The 22,500-nt window shown below is 41.8% G+C and overlaps 4 protein-coding genes across 9 annotated transcripts in view; 3 read left to right on the forward strand and 1 right to left on the reverse strand.

Annotated features, from left to right (window-relative positions):
- Positions 1 to 3,627, forward strand: part of rundc3b (RUN domain containing 3b) — a 20,420-nt gene extending 16,793 nt beyond the window's left edge. Inside the window, exon 11 of the mRNA XM_062539082.1 lies at positions 1 to 3,627. This exon is cut by the window's left edge and continues 375 nt beyond it. The gene's annotated coding sequence lies outside the window, so the exon portion shown is untranslated.
- Positions 3,628 to 4,011: 384 nt separating this feature from the next.
- slc25a40 (solute carrier family 25 member 40) lies at positions 4,012 to 11,766 on the reverse strand. Of its 3 annotated transcripts, none has more exons than XM_062539086.1 (12): positions 11,630 to 11,766; positions 11,262 to 11,326; positions 10,893 to 10,998; positions 10,670 to 10,729; positions 10,466 to 10,572; positions 9,853 to 9,920; positions 9,383 to 9,507; positions 8,858 to 9,031; positions 8,395 to 8,504; positions 7,175 to 7,256; positions 6,758 to 6,838; positions 4,012 to 6,061 (listed from the first exon to the last, which is right to left on the reverse strand). In XM_062539086.1, the coding sequence occupies exons 3-12, from the start codon at positions 10,984 to 10,986 to the stop codon at positions 5,916 to 5,918; spliced, it is 1,047 nt and encodes a 348-aa protein (XP_062395070.1). In that variant the 5' UTR covers positions 10,987 to 10,998; positions 11,262 to 11,326; positions 11,630 to 11,766; the 3' UTR covers positions 4,012 to 5,915. The 3 variants fall into 3 exon arrangements, with proteins under 3 accessions (XP_062395070.1, XP_062395069.1, XP_062395068.1); XM_062539085.1 differs by lacking the exon at positions 11,630 to 11,766 and adding an exon at positions 11,538 to 11,622; XM_062539084.1 differs by lacking the exon at positions 11,630 to 11,766 and having other exon boundaries at positions 11,262 to 11,616.
- A 175-nt stretch (positions 11,767 to 11,941) lies between these two features.
- Positions 11,942 to 19,090, forward strand: dbf4 (DBF4-CDC7 kinase regulatory subunit). 3 transcript variants are annotated; one of them, XM_062539079.1, is made up of 13 exons: positions 11,942 to 12,062; positions 12,543 to 12,669; positions 12,766 to 12,926; positions 13,467 to 13,649; positions 14,016 to 14,066; positions 14,179 to 14,248; positions 14,364 to 14,440; positions 14,527 to 14,569; positions 14,701 to 14,746; positions 15,434 to 15,544; positions 15,847 to 15,961; positions 16,719 to 16,831; positions 17,524 to 19,090. In XM_062539079.1, the coding sequence occupies exons 2-13, from the start codon at positions 12,624 to 12,626 to the stop codon at positions 18,713 to 18,715; spliced, it is 2,208 nt and encodes a 735-aa protein (XP_062395063.1). In that variant the 5' UTR covers positions 11,942 to 12,062; positions 12,543 to 12,623; the 3' UTR covers positions 18,716 to 19,090. The 3 variants fall into 3 exon arrangements, with proteins under 3 accessions (XP_062395063.1, XP_062395065.1, XP_062395064.1); XM_062539081.1 differs by having other exon boundaries at positions 11,942 to 12,033; XM_062539080.1 differs by lacking the exon at positions 11,942 to 12,062 and adding an exon at positions 12,249 to 12,326.
- A 2,081-nt stretch (positions 19,091 to 21,171) lies between these two features.
- The window catches only part of adam22 (ADAM metallopeptidase domain 22), a 69,421-nt gene continuing 68,092 nt past the window's right edge, over positions 21,172 to 22,500 (forward strand). The window contains exons 1-2 of one of the 2 annotated variants that reach the window (XM_062539087.1): positions 21,172 to 21,442; positions 21,771 to 21,925. In XM_062539087.1, coding sequence (XP_062395071.1) covers positions 21,370 to 21,442; positions 21,771 to 21,925 — 228 coding nt within the window. In that variant the 5' untranslated portion in view covers positions 21,172 to 21,369. The remainder of the gene's footprint in view (positions 21,443 to 21,770; positions 21,926 to 22,500) is intronic. The other variant, XM_062539089.1, reaches the window with a different exon arrangement.

Genomic DNA, 22,500 nt, shown 5'->3' on the forward strand with positions numbered 1-22,500 from the left:
TCCAAGGCACTCTGTCCAGACACTAGCTTCGACTAGTAGTGCCACTGGATAGACTAAAAATAGCACCTCCTCAAGAGTCTGATGAAGCCAGACCATTAGGTTGCTGATGCGAACAAACAGATCACTAACTGACGTCAGTGTGAAGATGGTGAACACAACTTTGTGACTTATCCCCCTCTGCTGTATGTTGTGTCCTGGTTTTCCACTGTTGCTGCTGTAATCATTGTGGAGAGAGAGAGAGAGAGAGGGCGAGAGAGAGAGAGAGAGAGAGAGAGAGAGAGACAGAGAGAGGGCGCGAGAGAGAGAGAGAGAGAGAAATTAGGTGTGTGTGTGAAGTAATGTAATCGCTTTAGGAAATAAGATTGATGATATCCATCCCACAATTTTAAACCGTTTCAAGCCAATCCAATAGACCAGTGAGAACAGTGTGTACAGAAATAAGGATCCTTACTCTCAGAGAGAGAGAGAGAGAGAGAGAGATCATATTTCCTTTTCATATATCAATTTTTTTATCAAAACAGGGCATCCTTTGTTTCTCATATCCTGTAGTCATATCTTACACACACAGACACACACACACACACACACACACAGAGAGAGAGAGAGAGAGAGATACGGACACACACAGATACACAAGTAGATACACACACATACCCAAGTTGGCCTGTATAGAGGCATCACAGAGTTTCTGTCTAAATATGTCAAGCTAACTATAAGCCTTGCCTTGCAACAACAACCCAACTGGGAGAGTTTCCTAAATTAAATGAACGATATTTCTCAGTATTGGCTAGTAAAAGCTATTTCTATACTTGCTTTCTGACCAGAATGATAAGAATGACCCAGGATACTGTCAGTACCTCTGACTGCTAGTAGGAACAACTTGTATATTTTAATCTCTTCCATATGATCAAGTAGCCTAACATTTCAAATTAATTACAAGATGTACTAAAAACTAGTTACTAAACATGACTTGGAAAATGGTTGCAAAAACCCTGCGTAATGCGGCTTTAAGTAGTGTACAATTTTAAAGTGATCAAGGTAGATCTGTGTGTGTGTGTGTGTGTGTGTGTGTGTGGCCTTTGGTTTGTGGGAATTCATCATTTTAATCAGACCAAAATCATATTAGACACCACTGAGGCCATGTTTCCATGGCAACTCCTCAACACCACGAGTGGTGTCATTTGGTTATGATGTAATCTGTTTCCCAATCATCTGATTAGAGGAAATGACAAAAAGATGGACGCGTTTCTTACAGAACCAGAGACAGGCTCAAAATACAAATCAGGCAGCCCATCTGTTTATTTATCTGTAAATCTAGCCAGAAAATCAGTACTGATATGAATTACAGTTTGAGCACTCGAAAGTTGTAATTACCTAGGCCTACTGGTGTCACAAGTGGAGCACTTCAAAGTAATCTCATACTTTTTTATGGATGACCTGATGCAAAATGTCTGTATTTTTAAACAACTAATTCAGAGAATTATTGGCAAGACTGATTCCGGAAACGTTTCTCATTTTGATCCGTTTCTCACCCGGACACAAATTAGCAAGCATGATTTATTTTTGCGGTGAGAATGTGCAGGACTGGGCAGCGGTCATTTTTTGTACCGCTCTGCAGTACATCTAGTTTCCGTCTGTTTGATAACAGGACAGTCCATTTCAGAGGTCAAAAGCTGTTTCAACATTAACCGTGTTACGTATTTCGGTAATGTTATGAAATACAATTCATCATTTCAGATATCGAGGAACTCTAATCATATCATGCCCTGCTCTGATTATTCATTTGGTATTCATTTCCAAAATGAGACTGTGAGATGTCAGAGTTGTGATTGAGGTAAACTGCTGTGCTACATTTAAAACCAGAGCTGCTAGGAATAATCCTGTTGTAGTTATCTTGTATCCATCCTCAGTATAATGAGAGAGAGAGAGAGAGAGAGAGAGAGAGTGAGAGGAAGAGAGAGAGAGAGAGAAAGACACAGAGAGAGAGAGAGAGAGAGAGAGAGAGAGAGTGTGTGTGTGTGTGTGTGTGTGTGTGTGGGGGGGGGGGGGGTGGGTGTGAGAGAGAGAGACATACAGTATAGGGAGCTCAGTTTTAATGTCACTCAGAGAAGGACAATCCAACAACAATATTCCACTCATTACTTCACGTTTACTTTACTGACTGAAGTTTGATTCAGCTAAGTGATCTCTACACTGGTGTAATCAAAAAGGCTTTTCATTGGCTTAGTATGAAGTGATTGTCATTTACTTTCACATTCAATTAGAGCAGCTTTTCAAACAAACAATGGAACAAATTAAACTGGACCAAGCAGGAATGTGAGGGTTGCTATTTCAGTGGGATGTTGAAGTTGGACTAAATATGTTGGCTGTATATATCTGCATGGGGTAGGTGAGGACTTTAGTGTTTAAGCTCAGTAGCGGAGAGAGCTCAGTGTCAAGGCAGGAAGAATGACACGGTGTTATTTAAAGAGGCAGTATCCATGTGTTTTTTTTTATAGTCTGTAAGAAAAGAAAAGCTTTTTCAAGGACAGATCCTGCGAGTTGCACTGGACAGAAATGCTCTCCACTCGGAGTGTTGTTCTCATTATTGCTTGTCTCAGCATTGTTTTTTTTTTTTTCATTATGAGGCCTTCTAGCTTGGGCTGGGTCAGAGAGAAATGACTCATCATTTTACTCACTGAAAGGAAATGTTTACAAATGATGAGAACTTAATGTGAATGTATTTGTTTTTAAAAAACAGCTGTTTGACCCATGCAGCTTATTTTATTTCGTAGGTGTTGTCAGAGAGTTCCCTGTCCATCCGTCCATGCTTAGTCTTTAATGAAGACTACCCGTTTCTGTGAGTGACCGAACTATGGCACTTTTAGACCTTCAGTGTAGAGATATTGTATGTCTGGCTCCAAAAGGACTACACCGGTCAAATAATCACAAACACATGCAGTAATACTCCACAACGTTCAGCCAAATATGAATGTAGGATCTATCATGACAATTAGTTGTACCAATTGACCCTAACTTATGGTAATGTCCCCCAAACATACAAGTTAACGTCAAGCATTAAACATCAAGAGTGGCACCCAGTAAATACATAATCAGGATCTGGTCTTGCATCTACAATGGTCTTTTATTATGAACAAATACTTGAAGAGTTTGGTTCCGAAATGCTATATCCTCCACTTCAACAAATTTTCATAAATCATTTTGACACAGAGTAATTGTCATAAGCCTAAAATGTTGAGTGTGAAATCAGAAACAATTATGTTGACTGACATTCATTCAGTTTTCAAGTCAGAAACAATTTGATGTTGTCTGATACACCAGAGCATGCTGCCATTTTACTGTTGGTGTCAAGACTTTCATAAGAAGCTCATGGCATGTTTGTGGAAGTCTTATAACTCACAATTGTGTGTTCTAGAATCCATGTGTTGCGGATTCCTGCCAAAGCGTGTTCTTTTGTTGGGAAGTTGCTCTGCTCCTTCAGTTGTAACACATCATTTTATCGCTTATTTGTGTTCGGATTTTTTTTTAATTATGTACTGTGATTGTTTTCTTTCCTGACATTGAATGTATCATCTCCACCTTTGTTCAGAGGGGTTGAAACTGAATAAACAACCTGTGTTAAATTTTCTCCCTCGTTGGAAATGCCTGCTGTTGGTTTCCCTGATGTGATTTGTGGTTTAGTTTGAGTTGTTCCACGTTCAGCGGGCTGTGTGGGTAGACGGCTTACTGTGTAATATCTTCACAGGAGCCTAATGTGCTTCCAAAATTACAGAGCGCATTTGACTTTGGTTAACATACAGCTTTCTCTGTATTACATTCAAACTGCGTGCAAATTACGAATCCATTCTAAGCCAACTACATGCAAGAAAAGAATTACCAATCCTATCTTCTCTCTGTAAGCACAATTAAAAACAAATTCAAATCTAATCTGCTTCACTCAGATTACTGAGACAGAGGATTTCCTGTTGGCTGCTGTATCCAAATGTCTATGCAACTTTTTACAAAGACAAGACTAACAAAAACTGGCAAGTGTTTTTTTTATTTTTTTTATTGCTGTACTAACAAATAGAATACAACAGAATATAAGACAGACAGACGACCAATGATCGTGTTAATGACCGATGTGCATATGATTATAGCTTTTCAGTGACTATCCTTCAACCTTATACTGAGACTGGATTATTTATTTCCTAACTATGTGGACTGAGGTATTGGTGGTAGAAGGGAACAGGAGTATAAAATGTGGTGTGGTGGCATTCAGGCTTTCTGAGACCTAGAACCAACGATTTTAGAGCGCTACACTCAAAGATCTTTGATCAGAAGTCAGAATGGTCATTGTGACAAAGCACAGCTGGTTTGCGGGGTTGAGAACAATTTTAATGTCGGTGAATATCAAAGGCAGAGTGCACCACACTTATTTCAGTGCCAGTGTCCACAGCACTTAAAGGTACACTGTGCAATATTTTCACCATAATATAACCTTTAAGAAGCCAATTTGATGGTAAACAAACTTATAGGGGAATAGGGGAATAATTCACCTAGCATAGCTATACACCATAGATGTAGTGAGTCGCTAACGAGAGAACCAGCCATGCAATTTCAAGAACAGTGAAAGACATCTCGCGAGAATCGTCAAACATGACCTTGTCAGTAGTTATAGCTAGCTCTTTGGAGATGGTTTTTGCCTGTTGTTAATCCCTCATGCCCGCAACAAAAGCATTTTCATTGTGCACAGGCAGAACAAGCCGTGAGAAGTAAGCTATATATATATATATATATATATACATAGCTAACGGCAGAGTAAAATAAATATAAATAGCCTATATTGCAACTCAGTTGCTGCCAAAAATACCTGAACCTGCATAGTATACCTTAAAGATGTTTGATTAGACCTTTATGGAATCATAATGATTACTGTGACAAAGCACAGCAATTTGGCATAGGTAAGGGGCAGCACACATAATCTAATGGCTCTGGTTTGACCACTCGTGCTCACAGCGGCGTTCATGCTTCGGACACAATCCCAGCTTCATCATAACGCAGACATACCAATATTTGGGAAATACCAAAGACCTTAGACGGGGAGAGAAGATTTCTTCTTCTGACTTCACAGCATCATCGACATGTTCACTGTTAATAAAAGTAGTTCACTTCTGCCTTATTGTGCATATGGTTAAGGAGTGTAACTGAAAGTGCTTCGTGGTAGTTACGGCCTCTCCACAATAAAAACTGATTTACTGGGATGACATTATTCAGTATTTACACTTTTTTCTTTTCTCTTCAATGTATAATTTACATTTCAGGTATGGCACTCCAGCAAGCACAGAATCACAGCAATGCACTTAGTTTTGTGGAGCAGGTACACATTTCAGTTTCAACAAACAAGACCACTCTAATTAGATCAGTCCCACCTCAGTAAGAGCCTTTCACCATTAGATGGGGTTACTCTTCAAGACACTGCATTTATAACATCAGTCCAAGGAATGACTGGTCTGGGTCCATATGCACAAACTGTTGCACACTTGTGGTTAAATGATGGCGGTGGGGTGATTAAATCACAAAATAAAACTCATATGCACGGTCTCTCTAAACGCTCCAATTCAAATGACTAGGGTAGTTGTCAGTGGCACAGTTTCTGAACGTTGACGTCCATTATAGAAAACAGAAAGCCCACTGTTTTGAATTCTCTCATAGAAATACACCATGAATATGCACATCCCTCCTCGCGAATGCAACTGGTTCTCTCTGGAGCCATTACAAAGAGAACAGTGCCCAAAGGCCCCACATAAGACCCAGTCCCTTTGCGTCCTCTGGGGAGGAATGTAAAAAAAGCACTTCAAATTCTGCTTCGTTTTCCCTACGTGGCTCTGAAACAAACGAGCCACTCACGTCACGGAGTCACCATGGTCCGGCCTTTAGGAGCTGCTCGTGTGGAGAGCAACCAGCGTCCTCTCTCCTCTCTGCTCCTGGTTGTGCTTGCGGAAGAAGGCCTTGCCGTACTCGTACGTGCTGATCATGATGGCACAGGCCGGGGCCACCTTGATTAGCCTGGGCATGAACCCTTGGAAGGAGAGGAGACGAGGACAGGAACGTTATTCCAGGTATTGATCATGGGAATACACCAAAGGAATACACCCACTATCAGAGTGCTATGGAGACATCTGCTGGCGGCTTGAACTGACACATCACTATTTGAAGGGGAATGTACAAGCTGAACATTATGTACATATGGTTTGTGTTTAGAGAATATACACACAAATATAGCAGTATGTGTGTTTGCATATGGACACACACTGTGTAATCACATTTTCATGCTTAAACAATAATTTGCATGAAGTACAATGTGCTGCCTTAAAAAGCCTAAAAGGCGGAACTTAAAGCTGCAGGTGGAGGGTCTGGTAGATTTAGGGGACTTGGCCAATATTTTTAATGTATAAAACTCATGCCCCTCCCTCACTACCATCGTGCTTGTTTGTGACTGGCAGATCTGACTGTCAATCCCAGTTTGTGCACAATGATCATACAGCCCTATGCTTATCGGACCAGAAGGACCAAGAGCCGTGAATTTTTGCAAAACAAATAACAGGCCCTTGGTGGAGGTAGAAACGCAGGTTTTTTTTTTTCTAAAACCAGCTGATGTATATTGTTCTGTCGGAGGATACTATCGGTTTCAGTGAATATGATCAAAAACATCTTGCCAACTGCAGCTTTACTGGCAGTCTAAAAAACATCATAACTTAAAGAGCACAGTGCTGACCTGCAAAGAGTCCAGCTGCCCCGTTCTCAGCCACTATCCTCCTCATCACCTCCAGTGTAGAGCCCCTCGCCTTGGCAGACACTGAGACAGAGAACAACACATCAGGCCCAATGACTATAGTCATTGATCAGACTAACTTATTGGTTCACTGTAAAATGTAAACTTTTGAGCAGTATTGGGGAAAAAAATGATGACACAATTATCTTAAATCTGTCATATTCAAAGACTAAAATCTGGGTGGGCATATGTCCACCTAGCTTCAATGGGCACCATGCCATTCTACACACAAAAATATTTGCCCACCCCCTCAGAATGGAACACAATGGCCTTTAGACAGAGTGCAACTGAAACAGTCTGTGTGTCTGTCTGTCGGTGTGTGCCTCTGTCTGTGTGTCTGTCTCTGTGCCGGTCACCTACAGTTCATAGCTTGTAGTTCCCCCAGCTCCACCTGTCTCCTAGTCTTCACCACGTCAAAAGGCAGTGTGGCGATGGAAGCAATCTGTCAAGATAAACCCACAAACACACAAATACATGACTAGCATTCCTACAGTGAGAATGGGGAAATGAGCTCATATCAGCATGTGGGTTTACATTTCAACATAAGTGATCATGTGCTTTTTTTGTTGCTTTTTTAATCACATGAATTAGGCTTCAAGTTCCTCTTTTTAAAGGTATACTATGCAGGATTGGCGATTTCATCGCCGGTTTCGCTTTCACTTTTCATTTTCGCTCGTTTTATGCTTGCATATTTCTCTGCAGAGCTTCCCCTACAGCTTTAGCGTGTATATTTTACAAAACTCCTCAATCGGTCAGTCTGCCGTGCCTTTTCATGAGACTTTACATGACACTTCCTGGAGTAGAGCATGGGTGCGTGCCCGAGGTCTCCTGAAGTTGCAAGTGTGGTTCTACCGCTACAGACCACTAGAGCGGCCAAAAAAAACACCGTTCGACCGGTAATAACTCATTTAATCATATATAACAGTATGGAACGAATTGATTAACTGAAAAACGTTGCATAGTATACCTTTAAGGCAAACTGTCCCTCAGATTTATACTGCCATCTAGCTAAACTAGCTAGATATACCTAGAATATACAAAGCTACACCTGTAGAATATATGCAGCAACAAACTGTCGCCAACTGTCCTCCATAAAATTTGTTTGGATGCTACCAGTGAAGAACTAATCATATTCATATCATATAATCATATTTTAGGCCAAACAAATGTAATTGTCAGGTTAAGTACAACCAGTCTACGGAGTGATACCCTAGAAATACAGAGTTCTCGCGAGAGCACAATTTGAATTTGCTCAGCGAGTTACTCTGACAATCAATAATGATGCTCATTACCCATTGGAGACGAGTAATGCACCAATCACACCGCTGTATCTGATATAGGCAGACAAGAGGTGAGCTTAACACATGAGGACAGCGCTGCGATGTCAAAGTTTGGAATCAGTCAGCAAACCTTGTTGTAGTTTTCGAATGCATGCTTGGGCCTTTTTCATTACTTATAGCCAGACCTTACATCTTTCTAGATTTGGGGTCTGGATTTGCAGGCTAACAGAGTGACTTAGAACTACAAAATGCTGACCAAGAACTACAATACCCACAATCCCTAGAACAGAAGTTACTCACCGATCCGGACAGAGCTCCTGCGATGAAGGTGATGCTGAAGGTGGGCTCTCTGGTGCCATGGTACTCACACAGCCATATCTTCATCTTCTCATAGTTATACCAGTACATGGCTGGGGAGAGAGCAAGTGTGCAGGTGTAGCACCATGGAAAGTTACAAAATATTAATGATGCAATACTATGCAATAGTACATGCAATACTGTGATATGACTGACCAGTGCATATATTCATTGGTCAAAGAGTCTCATGTGTTGTAACTGAAAAATGTTGGCAATAGATTGATTTCTTGACTGCCACTATTTCAATACATGAAGACCTTACATGTTTAACTGAAAAATGTTGCCAATAGATTGATTTCTTGACTGCCACTATTTCAATACACAAAAAAGTGCCAATGAAACCATAAATATGTCCCAACATGCTCTGGTAAATCAATGCCGAATAAAAGTATACGGCGAGGAGTACCTGAGAATGGGACATCTCTGAGGATTGTGGGGCCCCAGCCCCTCCATAGGGAGAGCCATCCGTCATTCACCACTGAAGAGCGAATCACGGCACGGAGTTGCTGATAGGACTGCCTTTCTGATTGCAGTTTTGTGCGGATCAACTCCAGTGGGCTTATCACTGTAGCAGAGCCCACTGCAACACACAATCACACATGGAACAGAACTTACACAATAAGCTACTGTGCAATAAATAGAGCTGCACCATAGAAATGTCTAAACACAAATGTATGCACACAAAATGGGTCACTATTTTTTTTTTTTTTTACTTTCTCTCATCATGTCTTGCTTTCGCCAAAATGTATTACAGGTGACAATAACCAAATATTCGGTTCTCACGTTTACTGCATGCATTTCATTGGTGCTATTAGGAACTTAACATACAGTACACTCCATTCCACCTGTGGACCACTCTCCAGATCATGAGCCATTTGAATAGAGAAATGCAAATGCAAGGTCATGAAATGCGCTACAATTCAGATGTTACCCCGAGCAATGGCTCCAGCTAACAGTGGTGCAAGATCAGCTCTCTCTCCCATTCTGCTCTTCATCGTGGCACAAAGCTGGTCGTAACAAGTGAAATAAATCACTGTTGCTGGCACAGCCATGACTCTGGAACACAAACGAACACACACACACACACACACACACACACACACACACACACACACACACACACACACACACACACACACACACACACACACACACACACACACACACACACACACACACACACACACACACACACACACACACACACACACACACACACACCAATTAGCATGCGCAACTTGGTACTATCAGAGAACATGCCTGCTCAATGAGTCTGCCTGCAGGCATTAACACAGATCAAGCAAACAAACAAAAAATGTATAGTGCTATTGTGAGGAAAGTGAGAGGATGTGTGCTTGACAGAGGAGGATGGATGCATGGTAACACTAAAACATTCCTTACAGTGTTGGTGGGAGCCCACTCCATAACGACTTCAGTCCTTCTCCACGGATAATCTTTATGAATGCATCCTGAAGCAGAAACGAGACACAGAAAGACATATAGCTCATTAAACCAACATCCATCATAGATCCACAACACTATGCTGACATCTGGTACAGCCAGATGATGAATTAGGTTTAAATTAAGTTTCCTTCACTTTAAATCACAAAAAGAAGTTACAACTTGCAAATCACAAGATCAAGTGTAACTAACATTAGTTGCATTCTTTCACAGAAACATACAGGCACATTGTGGGCATTTGAGGGCATTTTGGGGAGGTAACTAGGTGCGCCATGCTTGGAGGTGCAAACAAACGCTGCATCACCTTTGAAATCACATAGGAAATGTGATATTGTTTGCACCTCCAAGTGGTCTGTGACTAAGTTAGTGTGTCTCCATATTGTTTTAAACAGGCTGATATTGCCCTCAAACCACTCACAGAACAAGGCACTGACACTAAAGATAAAGACTTTTGCATCTGAACTCTGCGTATATACTGACAACAACCTCCTATTGAACACAACCACAAGGAGACACAGTGTCTCCGCCTACTGCTTGTTTAGTTGTCACTTACCAGGGTTCCACTGAAGTGCCCTGGGGCTTTGTACCAAGCCTTTCCATTTCCATTCACGCATACGCATAAGTGATCCATGAGTCCGTTGCAGTATACAAAACATTTTCCTATAGGTGCAAAAGGTAAAGACAAATGTTTACATATACAGGTTAATGGAAAATTATCAATAAAGGAGCCAGCACTGACCAATATTTCTGCGTTTACCTTTATGCAAAGGGGTCTTCTGAGCTTGAAGTCTGATCTTAACAACGTCCAATGGTGTGACTGCATGAAACATGCATAGAAATAAATGTAAACAAAGGGCAACGGTGTTATCTATTGGCTACAGTCCTGTTTATTCTAAATGTATAATGGTGTTGACGTGCGTCTACAGTTTTAGTCAATGGCGTAGCTGACATTTGAGAGGTTGAGGGCCTAATCGCTTTACCCAGTAGCGATGTGAGGATGGCACCCGAGCAGGAGGCAACCATCTGCTGGACCGGCGTGATATCCAAGTGCTCTGGAGAACTTTGGGAACTCATCTTGATGCAGACCTATTTCAAAAATAGATTTTAAGCACAAACTATCTTGATTGTCAAAGGAATCGCTACGCATGTGTTATGATCTATTTCATGATGAAGTTATCGACTAGTAATCTGACTAGTTTAACTTTTGATCCAGCAACCGACGTATATTAGGACAGCCTAATATACTCCTGACATCCTCCGAGACTCATGCTGGTTCTTAGATGACCATTCATTAACTTCATATCAACAACTGAAAAATAAACATGTAAATCAAAAAGTGTTATTCTTACCAGAATACTCCTTCGTTCCGGATGTTCAGGTTCCCATTAGCTTGTTGTCCACATTTGGCCGACCTCTGTAGCAGATAAGTTAGCCAGTGTTACCCAAGGTAATTGCTCACTGATTGCTGGATCCCATAAGGCTGCCAATTAGATACAGCTAGCTAGCGTACATAATGTCACATGAGTAAACTGAATTTCGTTAAGTACTGCCGTGACAACAAATGGTGCCAATAACATTAAACGGAGGCTGTATAGGTTCCATCCAGAGTGACAGCACTGACTTACACGTTTGAGGTTCAACTACATAATCATGTTGCATATCGCATGCTGCATGTCAGCAAGCAGTAGTTTCCATAGGGGTAGTTTCCCGTACTTACACAATCAGGTATCAATTTCATAACCTCACATTCCAGTTAAGGGGCACAGGGTACGTGCACAATACAAACACGACTAATACACAACCATTAAATATTTCTGTATGTGAAAATAATCATATTACAATCATTCAGAGTACAAGACATGATTTCGCTGAGCTGAAACGTGGGTGCAAATAGATTTCATGTTTAGAGCGTAACAATTTTGTCGAAACTGCCGAATCAAATCTAACCTCAATATCAAAACAGGCGCATTGTGGGAAATATTTTTTAAAGCGCGGGAATGACTAAAAAAAACTTTGAGCAGTAGGTTAACATTATGTCAATAACAAGCTAGGAAATGGGAGCAAGTCACGTTATTCCAACAGTATCAAAAGAAGTTACGCGGTGTCTAAATGGATATGAATGTATGTACGTCCTGCTGTTTGGGGAGCTTGTAAGTAATTCAAAGTCAACGTTACGGGGCAGATCGTTTCTTTACTCGTGTACGTTACCAGAGCCCGTTTTTCGAACCAGCAAACGTTAGCCAGTGGCTAGCTGCTAGTTTGATTATAGGAAACAGCTTCCTAGCTACTTCCTGTTGTTTTTAAAAGGATTGGTTTTAAACGGCTACTCTGTGAAACTGTGTGCCAGACAATGCTAGTCGGTCTGTCATCGCATGCTCCAGCAGTCATGTTATAATTTACTTCTGATTTTTTTTGTAAGTAGGCTGCTTGACTCTTCACTCGTTTAAAGGCTCGTGCCAACAATACTTTAACGTTATTATGTAAGGTTAGGTTGGTTGAGGTTTGTGACTGGCTAATGTAAAGTTACTGTGTCTGTCATTTAACTGACGTTAGTTGTATGTATTGTTGTTTTATGGCTTGGCGTGTTTGTATGTTTCTTTTAAGTGCTTTTCATATCTACACATTTCCAGGTGCTACGATCTACTCCATATGGATTTCTAATATTCAATATGGGGCTTTAACCTCAGCAACATTAACTTACCTTATTTGAAATGAAGCCAAGAACTGTTTCAAGGTCTTCCAGGTCTAAGTCACAAGGTAATGATGTTGCTACTTATATCTATCTTACTAAACATAAAGGTGTAGGAAGAAATATTCTCATATATTTTGCAAATTTGTATGGCTGTTTTGTAGATTCTAAGCTCGATGACAACGGTCCTAAAAAAACTAAAGAAAAACATCAGAAACGGACGCCTTCTTCTATCAGATCTTTAACTGGAAAGATTTTCTACTTGGATTTACCCTCGAACAAACGAAGCACAAGACTTGAAAATGACATCCAAACGCTTGGAGGGGTATGTTTAAATCTTGTTTCATAACATGAGTTGTGTTATTGTATTTGTGAGTGTTTGGAAGTACTGTTCTCTTGATCTCTATTTAGAATGCCCTGAAAAAAAAGTAATTGCAGCGAATGGTGTGAATGGCCACAAGTTTGAAATGCAAATGAAAATGGCCTTTCAGGATCCCTAATCCTCTCTTTGCCTTGGAGGTTAAGTGTCAAGGCCATTTGCACTCATTCCTTATTGTGCTGGGATGGGATAAGATTAGTCATATTTGGGCTCTCTGAAAATGACAAGATTTTAGTCATTTCTATACGTTAGAAAAAAGGCAGCCTGGCATTTCAGAATGGCCCTAGGTTGTTTCGGGGAAAGATTCCCCCCCCCCTTCCCAACAAACATTCATTGTCTTTAATGCAGGCTGTATCTCTCCCTCTCTCTCTTTCTTTTTCTTTCTCTTTCTTTCTCTCTCTCTCTCTCTCTCTCTCTCTCACACACACACACACACACACACACACACACACACACACACACACACACACACACACACACACACAGACGGTTGAGAAGTTCTTCAGCAAAGACATTAGGTATCTGGTCAGCAGCAAACCTGAGGCTCGCTATGTGCACCGACTGGTGCGGGAGTCTCCAGTCCCCAGCCCGGAGTCGATGCTCAGCTCCCCTCGCCCCAGCAGCAGCAAGGAGGGACACAGGAGCAGCTCCCAGGGACCCACAGACGCAGTGAGTGTGCGGGGCCGGGGCTTCAGCTGTGTCATGCAGCTGTATGTGTGTGGTCGTTCGTTATAGCCGCAACTCCATAGGTGTCTGTTTATGGGCTGATGTTAGTGACATTGAAAATGAGTGTGCTGTGTGAATTGATGAACCAAATCCATGCCTGTTGGTTTTGTAATGTGAAAATCTGTCCAAACTTGGCTCATTTTGAAAGCGTGTGTAAAATGGAACAATTACTGTATCCAATGAGTTTTCCTACATGTGTGTGTGTCCGTATTCGTACAGCTAGCAGATTTTGAGATATTCCTTTCAGGTAGTGTCAGTGTGATACTGATATGCCTAGTGTTGGTACTGAGATGCCTGTTGTTGTATCAGGTGCAGGTCAGTCGAGGGAAGAAGCTGGTGGAGAAGGTGATAAAGGAGCAGGTAAGAGAAACTCATGCATGCTTCATGTTCATGAAGTTCTAGAGCAGCTTGTGCTGCAGCATGTCGTCATTTAATAACTCACGTGTTATTTCTTGGTGTGGTGTTTCAAAAGGAGCGCATTCAGATCAACAAGATGTTGTCCAATGCGCTGGAATGGGGAGTGAAAATCGTCCACATAGAAGGTAAGTCTCTACTACCTAGCATAAACATGGTAGGAGGCTAATAACATTACAATGATCATGTAATTGCTTGTAATAGTGTAATAGAAAGTTGCCATAATATTTTGTCCCCCCTCAGACATGATCGCCTATATTGAAAAGAAGAAACCTGCCATTTCTGCAGAGCAGAAGACAATCCCTAATGACAAGAAAACAGTAGGTCTATTTTCTTTTATAGATCAGCTTTAAGTTAATTTTGTAAAAATATGTGTGTCTCTGCTAATGCAAATGTCAATATTTAGGCCAAGCCAGCATGTTATGGACGGACTTCTCAGAAACACAGTGGTGAGTTTTTTCTTTATGTGTATTTAAGAAAGAAATATGATTATTTCATATATCTTTTTATATTATCGTGTCATAGCTATTTCTCTCCATGTGTTCTGATACGTGTGGCATTTGTGTCGTATGTTTTGCAGCTAGCAGAATCAGTAAGCCTTTTGTGAAAGTGGAGGACTCTAGTAGGTAAGTGCATCTAGACTATAAATCATTCTCTTGAAACTGAAGATGAGGTTTGGTGCTCTGTCATGACTGGGCGGATAAACTCTCATAAAGAGTCCAAAAGGCCACATTTGTTCACTCTCTGGTAATCGCATCAAGCGTTTTGCTAAGAATCACATCACACTAATTTCTTCAATTGCTGTTGTTATCAAACAATACATGCACATTGTACCATGATTTTCTTCATAAATCTGAATTTGAGGCAAATGTAATTTGAATACATCCATTCCTACCCATATCCCTATATAGTTTAGAACATGCCTTGAATTATCAAGGGAATCAACATCAGAGTCAACATCATCAGGTTCTATGGTGCAGTTTCCTTGAATTTCTCCTCATCTCCCTTTATCTGTTGCTTAACCTTTTTTGGATTCTATGCACTAGGAGAAACACCTTTGCATACACAAATCTGAAAACAATGGATCAACCTTGAATTCATTATTATTATTTGTTTGTTTATTTAAAAGGGACAGTGCACATCAATTGACATTCTTTGTTTACACTCAAAATGTAAATGTGCCAGAGTTAGCAAAAGAGCTCATTTTCATCTGTAGTCCCTTCGCTGTGTAGCATTGATTCTTGTGGCCCCAAGTGTCCTTTGAATATATGACTGTAAGTAGTGTGTCCTGAAATGCACTGTGGTTGTTGTAGGCGGTACAGACCCCTCTATCTGCACATGGCCCATATGCCTGTGTGTAGCTACAACTCGGCTCCCCCTGCCAGCCCTTTCCAAATAGAGGACAAGAGAAACTCCACACATGGGTGAGGAAATTCTCTCTCTACACACACACACTCACACACTCGCATGCTACTCTATAAATTCAATTAAGATAACCCATTTAAACTAGAGATATTGTACAAATACCAATAGGTGATACAAGTACTCAGGAAGTGAGTTGACTGTGCTTGACATTATTGTTATGCCATGCCGGCACTCAACATATGGTGCAATTTATTTCTTACTTTATTTCTGAGTAAACGTCCAATGTAATTAACACAGATGTGTTTATTTGTCTGTGTGTGTGTGTTTACGTTATTGTGTGTTTGATGATGTTCAAATTTAGGCCAGAGGGAAAAGAGCCTGCTGGAAAAAGCAAATATCGAGCGCGTGAGAGGAGAGAGAAGAAGAAGGGAGGGTACTGTGAATGCTGTGGAGTCAAATATGACAAACTCCAAGGGGTAAGCAGCACATCATCTTATAACTTACACCAGCTGTTTTGGGCTTTCTGGTGTTTATGGTGTAATGGAATAATGTGCTATGATTGCTTTGGGATAACAGTTTGTTATATATTGTGGATGTATGGATGATATAGGTGATTGATTGTTGAATTGTTCAATGGTTTAGGCCAAGTAGTTAAATTCTCTCGTAAGAATATGGCTGAGGTAGAATGGTCTGCGGCGAGCAACTGATAGTATCTGCTGCTAATATAAAATCTTTTTTTGGTCTTTTTTTTTTTCTCCTGACTGGCATTTACCTGATGCCAAGGTAAAAATAAATCTTTGCCATCAACACTGTCTCCTGAATTGCCCATTGCTGCAAGGCCAGCTCAGCAGCAATCATAAACTGTTATACTTGTGCACTGTGGTCAAGTTTTGCTCATTTGGAGTGAAACTAGGCATAAAAACGGATTCATTTCATCTTGCAAAAATAATCCAACATTTACACCGTGTATGTTTTTCATTACATCTGGATGATTGACTGTAGGCTACCAAAAGTTAGAATTCTTTGAGTTACTTGAGTAATCATTTAAGCGCTAGTCGACTTATTCAAATATCACTCCGCAACCGTAGGATGACATCAGAAAAATGTGCAGTCTCTTAATTTTGACTTGCACTACGCGGTACTGACAGTTATGAAGGCCAATTCAATAATATTCACTATATAAATAAAATGCTTTTACTTTCTTACTAATCTATTTGGAATATGGCCTTTCAGCATCTGAAAGGAGAACAGCACCAGTCGTTTGTGGCCGGAGATCACTACCAGAAGCTGGACGCCCTCGTGGCACAGTTACCTTGGCCGTTTGCACAAGAGCGACCAACACAGAGGTAACTTCACGACACAAGCACATACACAGAACACCTCTGGGACTTAATTGCAACATAATAATTGTTGACTTGCATATTGTCCTATTTAGGCACATTATTGATAAAATTCAGAATATTCATGTTTGCTATGACTTGTGCGCCTAATTGCCAATTTGGTGACGTAACCTATCTGTACCTGTTATTAGTTACACCTGCCCTATCCTCCCCAAGACGCTGAGGACGGCTGTTAGCCGAAACGCGTCCGTCTTGGTTCATGCTTTCAAGTCAATAAAATAATAAGATTTATTCGAGAGTGCGTTTATTTTGCTTTATACTTAATTGCAACATGTCACTTGAATAATTAAACAGATAAAGCTTAATGTTCTGTGCATAGTTGCAACATCAAGGTCGAACGTAATTGTTCAATTAGTGTCCATCTTTAGCTGTGACCTCTTACTGAACCAAGTGAATAACATAAATGTGTTGACTTTGTAATTAGATGAAACATGTCTTAGGAAATGTCGCGGAGTGAGGGAGCGCTCATCCCACCCGGCCTTGAACCCGGGTACCCGGGTCTCGGGGTTCTAAACCTGCAGCAGATTTGTTGCCCCGGAGCCCCGGGTTCGTGGGGTGATCGCTCTCCCCTCGCCACAGGAAACACGAAATATTAAGAGCTGCGGTCAGACAACGTGACATTCATTTTTCTTCCTTAGGGTGAAGTGCAGTGTGCCCATCTCCCCCATTTGTGTGTCGGTCGTCAGTCGAGACCGAACCGAGGAAGCTGGAAGAAGCGATAAAGGAGGACGTGGAGGACGAGCACAGCGGAGTCCGAGCTTGGGCGCATCATGTTCGTCACAGCAAAAGCGAAGCAGGGAATCCCTCTCTGGAAAGAACAGAGACTCGTCAGAGGAGGCTCTTGATGTTCCGGAATCTTCCAGGAGCAAACGGGGCTCCTTCATGTGGGAGTCCTGCCCCACGCTGTTGAGGGCTCTGGGCGACTCCTCCATCTTAGACTCGGACAAAGTGGAGGATGCCGTTGCCACGGAAACGACCTCTGGACCGCAGCAGCGCGTCAAGGGCAGGAATCTGAGACGCACGTGTCGCAGAAAGAGACGTAGTCCACTTGGTTCTCACACAGGTGAGGAGAAACACGCCGACACTCTTCGGACTGAAGCTGCACCGTGTGAGGAGATGGTGACCTCAGGTGGGCTGGAGCAGGACTCGCCAGGTCAGTCAGCACGGCACAAAACTGTCCTCGTCACTCGGCAGGACTCTGTACAGGGCAAACCTGTAGACATCATGCATTTGGACATTTCACAACAGGAGGTCATACAGGTGAAACCTGTAGCCACCGAAAAGCAGGACTCATCACGGGGGGACCGTGAAGACCACACACAGCAGGACTTCACAGAGGAGAAACCTCTAGGCACCACACAACAGGAATCATTGCTGGTCAAACCTGTAGGCGTTACACAGCAGGAGTCGATACCTGAGAAATCTGTAAAGGTCACAGAGCTTCAGCCATGTCGAACTTTCAAACCTGCTGTCACAAGACGGCAGCAACGGCAGCAACAGCAGCTGCCGCAGCAGCTGCCAGTCAGATCAAAAAAGAGGCCTGTGGACTCTGTAGACAGCAAGCCAGAACAGACTCAAAATTCTGCCGATGTGCCAAACCCCACACCAAACGCACTTCAGGACGCCGCGGAGCATAGGACCGCTGGAGCCTGTGGCCCCCTGCGGAGGAGAATCCGGGCTGAAAGGAGCTGGAGGAGAGGCAGGTCCCTCTCTGATAGGCCTCCACCCCCTGTGCCGCTCGGAACGGAGGAGTCTGAGGACTCTGCCCTGTGGCAACTCTTCCAGGCGAGCGATGACATGGAGGAGGACTTTCCAGGATTTGCTGAATAAGGAAGGGACGGACAATATGCAGGGTGCTGTTGAGCTGGTGGGAGGAAGTGGTCTGTAGAAGACTTGGTCAGTTCCGCAGCTACTTCAAGAGATTTTTAATGGAAGAGACATTTTGACCTGTGTAGGTCCAAAATCTTTTTTTATTCTAGTTTTTTTTAAACGACAGGCAAATTTCACCGGCCTTAACTAAAGGTGTCTGTGCTTGTGCACATTTTAATTTTGTTTATACATACGTGGATATGTATTCCTAAATGAATTCCACATTAAATGAGGTCAAATTCTTTTAAAACATTGTGTTCTGTTTTGAGGACGTTCAAAAGTGTACATTATTACAACCACTCTGCTCGTTTGTGAGAGGGTGTGAAAATTGGCAATGTATTGTAGATATGAATAAAGGAATGTTTATTCAGAAGTGAATGGATAGTTTGATTAATGCAAGACATTGTGGTGTATTCAGCAGTAATGCATTGATCGGACTTAATTGCTCAAAAAGTATCAGTTCCTGAAATAAGTGTCCCTCTGCGTCAATCTGAACTGCTTTGCTTGGCATCTTGGAGTCAAGGCAATTCCCTGCTAATCCCCATTTGATTTAATATGCATGTAAAATGTGTGCGTGAGGAGTGTGAATCCTGGATGTGTTTGATTCCCTTGTGTTTTAACTTGGGTTACAAAAATGAGCAGGCTGTCATGGACTTGTAACCCAGTTTTTGGTACAAACCAATTTTTAAAATGTGGAAACGGAATAGCAGACAATTGCATTGTGTTTTGATAATCACTATGCACGGAAAATGAAGACGATGATTAATACAATGGCATTATCAAAGCTGTCTTACTGTTGCAAGAGAGTCACCAACCAGACCGTTTTATTATTTTGTTTGTAGCCAGCACTGTGTTTATTCATTCAGTTTGTTTTATATAGGGAGGGAAGACTACGTTGTTTGGTTGTGATCCTCGCTGGACTCAAGCTTAGGAGTTGTAAAAGCAGTGGAAGTGTTTAATTAAACCCACTGCAGAAATCTCTGAACCTGAACTAATTGAGAAGAATGAGCCACGAATAGTCTAAATGTTTTATAAAGGAAATGGAATACTGGTGTTGTCATGCCAGGACTTATGTGCGTGCCACTTCAGACAGATTTTCTGTATGTTGTGCTCTAACAAGAAACCCTTAACCTTAATATGCATGGAGTCAGTCGACTTACTTTCATCAAGCCAAACATTCAGAACTAGGACGACTTGGCTTTATATTATGATGTACAGGCAGCTGAGTAAAAAGGAGGTATGAAATTATCTTTCATTCAGTCTCACACTGACAACAATGAGGGAAATACAACCTTGGAAAAAAAGCAATATTCTGAGTAATCTCAAGAAATTTTCATCAAAAACACATGTTCTACCATTTTTGGAACCCCTGTACTTTAAAACCTTGCCCTTTTCCAGTAAACCATCATCTTTTCAAATTGGAGAATACAGGGAATTTGAGACTATTCCTCTTCAGAATCTCAGAATCGTCTAGATTCCTACCTCGCTTATGCATTCACTTGAATTCTCTGGTGTTTCTATGGAGTTCTGACCAGGGGAGTAAGATGGTAATAACAGAAGCTTGATTTTGTATTCAGCCAAATTGCTGTATTGGTCTGGACATACATTTTCAATTAATGACATGCTGGATTATCCAATCATGACCCACAATTAAAATCTGCAGAGTTCATTGTGTTCTTTTCCGTATAGTCATGTGTGCCCATGAAGATACAGTTCCAGCCCTTATGGATTTCTCTGCCTCTCTTACTTCCTCGCCGCTGTGCATAAGGCCAAAATAAAGATGGGTCTTTCTCCAGGCAATTTTCTCACAAATTTTGGACTTCTACTTTTTATTTCCTCTGTAAATGGCTACTTGCTGAGTTGACTACCTGTGTTTTCCAATAGGCATTATGTGACTTATGGATGTCAACTCACTTCCCCTTATGCCATTTTGTATACTCTCATCTTTCACTTTGTACTAGAATGTAAACATAGACCAATGTCACCAATTATGGCAGTTGGCCATATATTTTTATTAGATAAAGCCATACATATAATCCTCAAATTATTTTATCAATAGGCTAGTTGTTATTAGCATATGTGGGAGATTCATGGTCTATAGATTAGGCTACTTCACATGGGCTAATCATTCAGTCATGACCTTTGCAAGCAAACCATAAAAAATGTTGATTTTCAATGTGGCTGATCTTCCGCAGTGAAGACATACAAGAGCCTCCGTGCGCTCCGGCCTACACTACCCGTCATCCCACTTGCTTGTGGCTCGCGCTGTATCCGCCGCTCATGCATATATGTATGGCCTCGCTCCGCAGTGAGACGGCTGGGTATTGATGTATTTTAAGGAGGTGGCTCCTGCTCAATCCTCTGGCTCTGACTGTGAGGAGTTGAAATCGTTCAAACGCACTCGCCTCGCCGTTCCGTTCAACCAGCGTCTCAATGCAGAGGCTGGAAGCGCATCACTAATGGCAACCAACACGGGAGATTGCGGTAACGAGACGAGCACAGCGCGTTCGTCTGTGTGTGCACCCTTTTATCGACTTTAGCAACGAAGCATTGTGAATCTTTTTGGGGAATTATTGGGAAGCATCTCTTGACTTCGTCGGGCAGATTCAGAGACGATGTCGCGATTGGGGATTTCCTTCTTGTGCCTCTGTGGAACGATGTACATCGTATATGCCAGCAACCCAAACGGTAATTCATCTGAGATACAGCCAGTGTGTTACCTTTATTGATAAGACGAGAGGCAATGATATGCCTAATACTTAGAATGCCCTTATTTCACATCCTTGTGTTAGGCTACCAGCGCGGAGGTAGATGTAAACAGTTCCTGAAACATGCATGCAACGACAAAATGCAATAGATAAAATTTGCTTTGGATTTATGGAACACAACACTGTCTTCATTCAGTTGTTTTAATTGCAATTGTGGTAACATACAGACAACATGTGATGGTACGGGCATTAGCTACTTGAATCAGAGAAATAGCGCAAATACTGAAATCTTTTTTTCTTTATTTTAGAAGACGCCGATTATAAGGCTCGGCGGGATGGAAGCGGGTATCTTGGTAAAGAAAATACAGTCCCTTTACGGTTAATTTACCGTATGGACAACTACAGTCAAACCACACACGACGTACTCAACACAAGGATCAGAGCGAGCTTCGACTCCAAACAGGTAAGCTCGCTCCACGGCAGGTTGCTCAGTGGCCGCTCCGAGCCCCCGCTGAATCATTGGTATGGGAGAGCTGTCAGGAGGATACCCACGGTTCCCGTTGCTATTGGAGACGTCCAGATATTCAAATGTTGTTTATGTTTTTATGCTTGAGCCTTTCCAACACATCTCTCGTTGTTTACGCTCTTGGTACGCCTTCAGTGTATAATGCTGTAGCCTATACTGACTCAAATTTATTTGTATGGCGAAATAATAATAATCATGAAATTGTGTTAAAAAAAAATCCATCTGCGCCTAATTGTGTGTAGGCTAATATATACAGTGAGCCTAAATACACGGACAATAGACATTTGTTTCGTCCTGAGTTGTTTTCTATTTTCCATCGTTTTCGTCCCACCGAAAGTCACCTGTCATAGGCGCGAGGGAGTCCTACTGGTAGGGTAGACAAAGGACGCGCTCTCATCGAGGCCCCGGGGCCCTCGCAACAAAAGAACACCAGCGGAGTGATGACAACAAATTATGAAATGAGTCAACAGAGTGTCACTTTCTTCTAGCACTCATGCTATTGACACAGACAC

This window comes from Sardina pilchardus, chromosome 6 (genome assembly GCF_963854185.1).
Source record: "Sardina pilchardus chromosome 6, fSarPil1.1, whole genome shotgun sequence".
In the NCBI taxonomy this organism is placed as follows: Eukaryota; Metazoa; Chordata; class Actinopteri; order Clupeiformes; family Clupeidae; genus Sardina; species Sardina pilchardus.

Bases quoted from the DNA above. Each gene is read 5' to 3' on its own strand.
- slc25a40 (XM_062539086.1), bottom strand. From the start codon at position 10,986: ATGAGTTCCCAAAGTTCTCCAGAGCACTTGGATATCACGCCGGTCCAG. The intron at 9,508-9,852 runs GTAAGGAATGTT...TTTGTGTTCCAG, and splicing joins AGTGGGCTCCCACCAACACT to AGTCATGGCTGTGCCAGCAA. The intron at 6,062-6,757 runs GTCAGCACTGTG...TCTCCTTCCAAG, and splicing joins GGCAGCTGGACTCTTTGCAG to GGTTCATGCCCAGGCTAATC.
- dbf4 (XM_062539079.1), top strand. From the start codon at position 12,624: ATGAAGCCAAGAACTGTTTCAAGGTCTTCCAGGTCTAAGTCACAAG. The intron at 13,650-14,015 runs GTGAGTGTGCGG...TTGTTGTATCAG, and splicing joins CCCAGGGACCCACAGACGCA to GTGCAGGTCAGTCGAGGGAA. The intron at 14,441-14,526 runs GTAGGTCTATTT...GTCAATATTTAG, and splicing joins TCCCTAATGACAAGAAAACA to GCCAAGCCAGCATGTTATGG.